The sequence below is a fragment of the Argentina silus genome (genome assembly GCF_951799395.1).
Source record: "Argentina silus genome assembly, chromosome: 19".
Classification (NCBI taxonomy): domain Eukaryota; kingdom Metazoa; phylum Chordata; class Actinopteri; order Argentiniformes; family Argentinidae; genus Argentina; species Argentina silus.
Window position 1 is genome coordinate 4,576,746 of NC_139673.1, and position 10,215 is coordinate 4,586,960.

At 43.4% G+C, this 10,215-nt stretch overlaps 1 protein-coding gene across 1 annotated transcript; it reads left to right on the plus strand.

The window, feature by feature from the left end:
- The first annotated feature begins 72 nt into the window (after window positions 1-72).
- Window positions 73-7,816, plus strand: mthfs (5,10-methenyltetrahydrofolate synthetase (5-formyltetrahydrofolate cyclo-ligase)). The gene is made up of 3 exons (XM_083691096.1): window positions 73-362; window positions 951-1,215; window positions 6,343-7,816. The coding sequence occupies exons 1-3, from the start codon at window positions 252-254 to the stop codon at window positions 6,567-6,569; spliced, it is 603 nt and encodes a 200-aa protein (XP_083547222.1). The 5' UTR covers window positions 73-251; the 3' UTR covers window positions 6,570-7,816.
- The last annotated feature ends 2,399 nt before the right edge of the window (window positions 7,817-10,215 follow it).

The window sequence follows — 10,215 nt, forward strand, 5'->3', positions numbered from 1 at the left end:
CGCTCGCTGTCAAGCCCTAGATTTGGAAATTTGAGCCTTGTTTTTAAAAAAATATGGGATGTTATACTAACTGTTGAATGAATGATTAACTTCTAAATCGATTACGTGGCTAGGCTGAGTCCAATGCAAATGTTGAATCTGCTCATTCCAAGGCCAGCCTTAACGTGCTGCCTGCCTTGAACACACATTAGAACATTTTGTCTTTTGGACAACAAATTATTGGAAAAGACACGAGTTTTACATCAGACAGCATGGCCGCCTTACGTGCAGCTAAGCAAGCTCTGCGGAGGGAAATAAAGAAACGAGTTGCGGCGTTGGATGATCAGGAGAAACTTCGCCAGTCTCGAGTTATTTCGCAAAAGGTAATAATGCGATTTGAAAAAAATTAACTTCGATACATGAGCATAAACGAGCATGCACACGTCTTCACAAACGCAGGAGCTGTTCCGTGGTTGACAATTCAAGATGACGGCATACAATATGATTTTTGTGATCATGCATATCCACGCAATATTTCTTGACCTACATACTGATATTGACCTATATTCTATGCATGCATTTTGTCAGCGTCATCAAGTTTTGTATGACGAATTCTGGAATAAATGTGTTATCTTCCAATGAAGATTTGCATTCGTTTGCATTCGTTTGCAAATTTCACCAGCAGACAGAAGGATCTGACCGATTTTTAGACCAATAATTGTTATCAAATCCACTTATGATGTCTCAAGCATTGATCTCAAGTTGGTGACGTCGCCTCCTAGCGGTAAAGTTCCACCAGTACAGTACTCAAATACAGTATGTAGTTTCAACAGTATTGAATGCTTTACTGTACACAACACAACAACACAATCATTGAGTTAATTGGGAAATGGATATTGTTGCATGACAGTCTGCAGTAACCTGTCAGAGCCCTTAACTCAACAGTTACATTTTGTTTCCTATTGGTTTAGCTGTTCAACCACCCCATGTATGCAAAATGTAAGCGCATCGCAGTGTTTCTCAGCATGAACGACGAGGTCTGCACTGAGGAGATCATTGAGGACGTGTTTAAGCAGGGTAAAACCTGCTACATCCCCAAGTACCTGACCAACAGCAGCCACATGGACATGCTGAGGCTGACCAGCATGCAGGACATGGAGTCTCTCCCCCTGACTTCCTGGAACATCAAACAGCCTGCTGATGATGACAACACCAGAGAGGAGGCCCTGGCTACAGGTTAGTCAGAATCACACACACACACACACACACACACACACACACACACACACACACACACACACACACACACTTTTCTTTTTGATAAGCTCTTGGGCCCTTATCTCACTAAATAGGTTGTCCCATGGAGCTAAAATCTGCACTAAAAGGAGACACAATATGGTACAGAGTGTCTAGCACCACTGTACAATTCTGATCTACATTTGGGACAGTTACCTAAATCCTGTAATGCTCTTCAATTGTAATATGTTCCTTCACCTAGGGTGCATCTCAATAGTCTTAAATTATTTCCTCCCCTTGTCTTCTTTCCAACATTTTCACTGATTTTGAACTGTGTGGACGCAAAATTCTAGTAGGCAGGCATCTTCAGTATTTACTATACCAAGCCTGTGTTTTCAGATCTGTGACAAGTACAGTAAGCCTCTTTAGACTACTGAGAGGCACCTTTAGGTTTAGATTAGTTTACACCTGCTTTTTTAATAGTGAGTAAAACACTAAAAAGAAAGTCCAAACTTTAAATACTTCGTAAATCTGGCATCTTATCTTCAATGTGTCACGCCAAATGACACCATTCCAACAACTGAACATGTTAAGAAACTCACCAGTAGATGGCGCTGTTGTGTCACCATCAATAGCACAGTTGGTAATTTATGTGTTACATGAAATTATTGTTATCACCTCCAATTATTTTCTATGATAAGAAAATATCACTATGGATAAAGCTTATTAGCATTTTAATCTCTTGAATAAATTTTTTTTGGGGGAGATGTCAACCTCACTTATTTGTATCCAGACTCACAGTTTTAATAAGTGGATAGGAAATTAAATACCAGTGCCTGGTTCGGATATTACTTTATGGTGCCTTGCTTGAGTTAATTTTAGCTGTGTGAATATGTCATGTTGACACAGGGAATAAGTCCTAAATATGCTCCTCTTTGCCAATGTAAGGGAAAGCACAACCTTTAGAAAGTATTGAGCTTCAGAAAATCAGGGCATCAGAACCTTTTCTGACCCTTTACAGTTCATTCCTGATGAACATAAGTCATCTGCCTCCATGGCTACTTTAATACAGAATGTCATGGTTGTTGTCAGGGGAACCAGTAGAACATAACGCAATGTAGATGGTACACCTTACATAAGATCAGTCAACGTAAAGGTCTCTTTCTGTCTCTGTCTTCCCTACTCTTGCTTATAATGTGCATCTTGGTTTGTGTGAGGCTACGTACAGTAAAGACACCTCTGATGTTCCTAGTGAATGACAGCATATCTTAGAGACCAAGTTGACCATTATACCAGTCTCAACCACATAGAAGTGTTGTTACCTTTAAAGGCCGGTCATGGATGAGTCCTGAATTGGTTTAGGGTATTTTGTTAGAAGGGGGATAGAATAGCAGTTGCACTCCCCTGTTCGGTGGGCTCTGTGATGAGGTAACCCACAATACAAATGGAAAGGGCATCTGCAGTAAGGACAGAGAATTGGTGGTGGCGAGGGAACATGGGACGAGGCACTGACAGACTCCATAACACTTCTCTTTCTTTTCATCTTCTATTCATTTCTAAGCTTGGTTAAGAAACCTTGGACTCATGCCCTGACAATGGCATTCTCCTCATGTGGCCTTCCTCTCCCAACAGAAACGTTGCTTATTCACTGTCGAGAATAGACAGGATGTACAGGAGATAAAGAGAGAATGCCAAGAGGTACTGTGTGTGTGAGAGAGAGAGAGAGAGAGTGTGTGAGAAAGAGAGAGAGAGAGAGAGAGAGAGAGAGAGAAAGAGTGTGTGTTGTGTGTGTTTGTGAGAGAGAACATCACCCTACATCACCCCCACACCAGGCAGTATCGCGGGTGGCTGGGGTTGTTGATGAGGGGTAAACATTAGGAAGCATCATCATTTAGTCTGGCAGTGGCACTCATTCTTTAAGGTTAACAGTTTGTGTCTCCAGTCTGAGGGTGAAGACATCCATTAGGTCGTGTCTGCTTAGTGGTGTCACCTAACAAAGTGAAGCTAGCTTCTCTGCAGACTTGTAACACAACTTCCCAGTCATACAGTTTGAACAGTAACATTGGCTGTCACAGGTTATTGAAAGCACATTCAGTGCAGCCTGTTGTTGCAGAGAAAACAAACGTTGAAATGATTATCTCATGTTATGAAACCGTAGGTGTGCTCAGCATGTTAAAACGATTTGTACGCAACCTTAAATGTGTGAATGCTCTTATGATCTGCTGCCTGCATACTTCATTGAAAGGCATATGATTTAATGGCTGTGAACACCAATATGTGTTTAGTGGATTTGAGTCCTTTGCCTGCGGTGCGAGGTGACGGCTGATTTCCTTGGCTGCACATTGGTTCTTTCTTACCCAACTGCACAGTAAAGATGAGGATTTCCTCTCTGAAATTAAAAAACTGAAAACTGGACGGCTGCTGGGATGGAGCTGTGTGTGTGTGTGTGTGTGTGTGTGTGTGTGTGTGTGTGTGTGTGTGTGTGTGTGTGTGTGTGTGTGTGTGTGTGTGTGTGTGTGTGTGTGTGTGTGTGTGTGTGTGTGTGTGTGTGTGTGTGTGTGTGTGTGTGTGTGTGTGTGTGTGTGTGTGTGTGTGTGTGTACTTTTACCTGCCAGGATAGCCCACCCGCTGGGCGTCTAAATCTTCAAAGCTTTTTCCTCTTCGTTGGACGCTCAGAGGCTGGAGAGCCCAGCGGAGCCAGGAGGTGCTACCATGGCAGGACTGAAGGATGTCCTCCATAAAAGGCTGATGTAACGTCAGACTAGAGACTGGATACTAGATGTGGAGGACAATGGAAATGCCTGAACAAAAAGACTAGGGAGTGGAGATAGACTTGACTGAGTGATACGGTCGTAGTTACATTGTAAGTAGCATAAATAGTATGGAAGCTTACCTATACCCACATCTTCATTAGCGACACCTAGCTTTTGATCTACAGATCATAAGTGTTTTCACATGCCCACGCGTTCGTAAGGTGATCTGGACGACGGTGAAGAGTCTCTTTAAGACCAGATTAGTCATGTGAACATGTGGCAGGATGCATATATATCAAGAAGTGCATCAATAATCAGAATCAGAATCAGAATTCTTTTATTTGGCCAAGTATATTTGTACATACAGGAAATTGACCAGGAAATTGACATACAGGAAATTGACTATATATATAAGCAAAATATTAAGAAAACATTTACAAAAAGTAAATATTAACAAAATAGAACAATAGAACAATAAATGATGTAGGCTGTGCGAGGCTAAGAGGCAATGAGGCTGTGAAATGAGGCTGTGAAATGAGGCTGTGAAATGAGGCTGTGAAATGGGTATGGGGCATGTACACTATAAATTAGAATAAATTTAAATACATATGAATGACACATCAATAAAGAATGAGTTAATGTAATAAACCAATCTGGAGATCTGGGAGGCCGCGGCCTCAGTACCTGCTGTTGTTGTTTTGAGGGACGTACACGTAATGCTAAACCTGCCTGATCTCCATGAATGATGAATAAATGTCATAGGCATGTTTATGAGGGAACAGGAGGAGATAAATAATTAGGGTTTTTAGCGAGACACAGGAGGATGGAGTGGGATGCTCGCCTTGTCACCACAGACTTGCTTTCAGATATTTCGAAAATAGGCCATGAATAATCCATGTGGTCTGTTCTTTGAATTTCAAACAGCAGCACATGGACATAACGGCATACACCAGATTATGAATTACACATGATATAATATACACTAACTTTATTAGGAACACTATACTTATACTGGGCAGGGCCTCCCTTTGCTCTCAAAACAGCCTCAATTCTTCGCGGCATTGATTCCACAAGATGTTGGAAACATTCCTCTGAGATTCTGGTCCATGATGACATGATTGCATCACGCAATTCCTGTAGATTTTTAAGGTGCACTTTCGAGCTGTGAATCTCCCGTTCTACCACATCCCAAATGTTCTATTGGATTCAGATCCGGTGACTGGGAAGACCACTGAAGAACACTGAACTCATTGTCATGTTCATGAAACCAGTTTGAGATGATTTTTGCTTTGTGACATGATGCATTGTCATGCTAGAAGTAGCCATTAGAAGATGGGTAAATTGTGGCCATGATTAGATTAGATTAGATTCAACTTTATTGTCATTGTGCAGAGTACAAGTACAGAGACAACGAAATGCAGGGGAAATGAAGGGATGCACATGGTCAGCAACAATATTCAAATAGGCTGTGGCATTCAAGCAATGATTGATTGGTATTAACGGGCCCAAAGTATGCCAAGAAAACATTCCCCACACCATTACACCACCTCCACCATGAGAAGGTGTACAGGTGTTCCTAATAAAGTGCTCTGTGAGTGTATAGTTTATGGACGAAACAGCAAGACAATATGTCCATTCGGTGAAACCTAACCCACCTTCGAATAGTATTCCTCCTGCTTCGTTATGATGAATTCTGGGCATGATTTGGCCTCAGGATGGCTGCTGCACACATAGTTTTAGTGGACATTATCATTTCATTATGACACATTAATCAAAGGGCACTGACTGGAGCCTGTCCACGAAATAAGCCCCATCTTCTGAAAACGAAGAAAGTGGAACTTGTTTGGTGTGGAGTTATGAAGAATTGATGACCCGTGGTGGGGGCCAAAGAACATGATTGCAAAGGATGTTTTCTTTCCCCCGAAACCTGAAATTGGGACTGAAATTGGGAATTAAAGTTTTAGTTAGGGCATCAATAATTGAATTCGGTCTGCAGGTCACAGATATGAGTCAGTTGTAATAGAGAATAATACCATTTGCATTCACATTTGATTTTTTCTCTTTTGTAGGCTGCACAGTTTGTTCCAGACGTTTTATGAACTCCGGAGCACTTGAACCAGCCAATTCCTTTATTTTAATACGCTTGAGGGGGTAGCCTAGTTCAAGTGTTTTCAGTTACTACAGCAATGTACCGCACTTCAGTATGGTATTCTTATTGTCATGCAGTTATATCAGTACTCGAGATGAACAGAACAATATTTATAGCCACTGCCCAGTTTCAAGCTGCCACTTCAGAGAAGTCGGTGGCAGTGACCCACCATTTTGTTCTGGATTGATGAACCACTTCTCTGTGTTTCCTTCTCCTCCCACCCAGGAGGTCTGGACCTGATCCTGATGCCTGGCCTGGGGTTCGACAGCGGTGGGAACCGCCTGGGCCGCGGGAAGGGCTTCTACGACACCTACCTGGAGCGCTGCATGAAACACACCCGGGGGAAACCCTACACCATCGCTCTGGCCTACAAAGAACAACTGTGTCAGGACATACCTGTGGATGACAATGACGTCCTCATAGACGAGGTCCTCCATGAGGACCTGAACTAGTCAACCAGACTAGTCAACCACCTGGTGGTGGCAGGTCATACCTTACCTTCCCTGGTCACCTGGTCACCTGGTAGTCACTAGATGGTCATGCTTGCTTGAATGGACAAACGTGACGATTGCGTCAGAGCTGAGCTGTAGATCTAGTATTAGGTTAGAAGAAGCTGCTGCAGAAAAGCTGCAGTTTGTACTCTCATCCTTTCTAGCATGGCCAGATGGTCTACCGTTACATCCAGGTGTGGTTTCAAAACAGTTTGTTGCCACTACCCCCTAGGTCCTCCACTACCCCCTAGGTCCTCCACTACCCCCTAGGTCCTCCACTACCCCCTAGGTCCTCCACTACCCCCTAGGTCCTCCACTACCCCCTAGGTCCTCCACTACCCCCAAGGTCCTCCTAGTTCAACCTGAAAGGACTGGGTGATGTCTGCCTGCTGCTCGCTATCGACCCAAGGTCACACGCTTTGCTCATGTAATTGGGAAGGTGAATATGGAGGAAACTCCACCAGCTGTATTCACATAGTAGACTACTATATGCCACCATTTTCAATCTACAGTACCAGTCAAAGGTTTGGACACACCTTGCCAAGAGTGTGCAAAGCTGTCATCAAAGCAAAAGGTGGCTACTTTGAAGAATCTAAAATATAAAACATATTCTGGTTTGTTTAACACTTTTTTGTTTACTACATAATTCCATATGTGTTCCTTCATAGTTTTGAGGTCTTCAATATAAATCTACAATGTAGAAAATAATAAAAATAAAGAAAAACCATTGAATGAGAAGGTGTGTCCAAACCTTTGACTGGTACTGTAGGTGTAGGATTTGGCTGAGGGACCAGCGTGGGCTTGGGACCCTGAAGGAGCGTCCCTCACAAGTGCCTTTTTAAACACCTCAATGATGCCAAATGTAGATTCTTAGAGCTTGAATCGGTGTGGATTGAATTATGCACGTGATGAGTTTCCTTTCCTTCATATGAGCCTCATATGTTGTCGTTTCTGCATGTTTACATTTCAATGTTCCTTGCGATACCAATTATCAAATAATTGTGATTCGCAATTATCAAATGTCTTAATGAAAGGAATAAGGATCCTCAGTATCTCAGGAGTGCTCACTGTTCAGTGTTAAGTCTAATATGTTTGACATGCATAATTTCAAATAATTACCTGTTGAAATCTGTCTATGTCTGACAGCGTGTTAATTGCTGTGCTAACTTGTGAGGTGATCCACACTATCTTCGTCTTCTTCTTGCTCTTTCCACAATAAAGTATTTGACCTTACTCACGTTGTCAGAAAATGTCTTTACTTAATTTACTTGCTGTGTATTTTTTTTTTTTTTTTTTAACTTAACATGGTTATCCCTAACCCTTGAATATGTGTTTCAAAATTGTCAAATAGAATGTCAGCTCCCTCTGAAACCGGCCGTTCTCCTCACCCGTAATGAGCCATGATGGATTGCATTTTTATTTCTCTCGCGGTGAAAACCACATCCTCCACCCACACCTTCCACCACATTGTTAAGAGCGCTGTAATTACATCATTTAGGATTCCTTGCGTCCTTAGCCGCGGTCCCGGAGGACTGACATGTTAGGGTAGTCATCATTCTAATTCAGTGCTGCTAAAGAGAAGGGGGAGACGGCGCTAATCCAACAGAGAGCCGCCTATACAATCACATCTTGATCAGAGAAGATTGCGTCTGCCAACTCCTGGTCCCGGGGCACTGCTGTGTGTGCAGGCTTTTGCTCCAGACCAGCTCGAGCACACCTGACTAAAGTAAACATGGTCTAAATTGAACACCATTATTTGTTTGAGGTGTGGGGGGGCGTTTAGCTAGGGGGTTCTGGGGGCATCTCCCCCCCCCCCCCCTACCCAAAGCTCCTACACCTGTGTGAGTGTGTGTGCGTGCGTGCGTGCGCGTGCACGTTTAACTACCCAGCAGTTGGTATATTACCAAATCAGAGAACAGCACAAGCACACACATGCTGAGGATCTCACACTCTCTCTCTGCCAGCTTTCTAATGACATGGATCAGGAACACCAATGTAGGACAGCAGCCCTTGCGCATTTGCTGATACACGTGCCCACACACACAGACACAGACACACACACACACAGACACAGACACACACACACACAGACACACAGACACACACACACACAGTTGTGAATAAGACTTGAGTAGGAACACAATGTAGCTTTATTTGCTGTTGTGTTTTTCAGAGACTTGTGCAGATAAATAAACCATGGGGATATAACAAGCTGTAACGCAGCGCTGGTGGAAGTAGCTTACATTTATCCAACCGTAATAAGATCAGACACAGTCAGATAAACACAAGGTCCTCTGTGCTCTTTTATATTACATGGTATGTGCATAGGTGCTGTTTCCCTGAATATATTCTAGATCAATAATGGGTAACTCCACTCCCGGCCTTCCAGCTTCTCTCTCTCTCTTTCTCTTTCTCTTTCTCTCTCTCTCTCTCTCTCTCTCTCTCTCTCTCTCTCTCTCTCTCTCTTTCTCTTTCTCTTTCTCTCTCTCTCTCTCTCTCTCTCTCTCTGTCTCTCTCTCTCTCTTCCTGTCTGCTTGCTCTCCCTCTCCCCTTGAAGCTGCCTGCTTAATCAGCGGCAGTGGGAGCCTGGAGATGATTAATTAAAGAAATGAAATCTGTTGGGATGCCAGGCCTGCCAGGGCCTCAGCACGGGTGCATGGCTGGCGCTCATTACAGAGAAGTAATCCAGCATCGCTGGGCGGGGGGAACGTCAGAGGTCTGCCAGGTGACAGGTGTGGGCACAATGACGCAGGTAGCTCTGATATTGCAGTCGGTAGGTTTGATCCACCCCTGCACACACACACGCACGCACGCACGCACGCACACACACACACACACACACACACACACACACACACACACTTTCGTTCCATTAATAGAGTCTGATTTACTTGAAGGAGATGAGAATAAACTTGCTTGGAGCCCCAGAGAATCCAATGTCATAATTATTTAGTGATAATAATGTATATTATTCCACTGTATCTACCGTTATAAAATCATGATAACCAGGGTTATTGCTGTTGTAGATACTTACTGGTTAGAGATCATTAGGATTGAATGAAGGAATTTTCATTAGGATTGAAGGATTTGAATGCTACATTTCTCCATCACCACCTGTTCTTGCTGAAAGAAAATAGCTATCCAGACACTTGGCAGGCTTGTGTTTAGCATGTTGACCTCTCCTGTGTGTATGTGTGTGTGTATGGGTGTGTATAGGTGTGTATGGGTGTGTATGGGTGTGTATGGGTGTGTATGGGTGTGTATGTGTGTGTGTATGGGTGTGTATGGGTGTGTATGGGTGTGTATGGGTGTGTATGTGTGTGTGTATGGGTGTGTATGCGTCTGTATGCGTGCGTGTGTGCGTGCGTGCGTGCGTGCGTGCGTGCGTGCATGCGTGTCTATCTCTCCCCAGTGAACCACAACAGAGAAGAGCTCTTCAAAGTTTTATGAGTAGGGAAGAGTGTGTTTCTGCTCTGGGGACTGGACTGAAAATGAGCTTTGTGTACAGATTTCACACTCCAAGCAGGCTTGTATGTGTGGACCACACACAACACACACACACACACACACACACACACACACACACACACACACACACACACACACA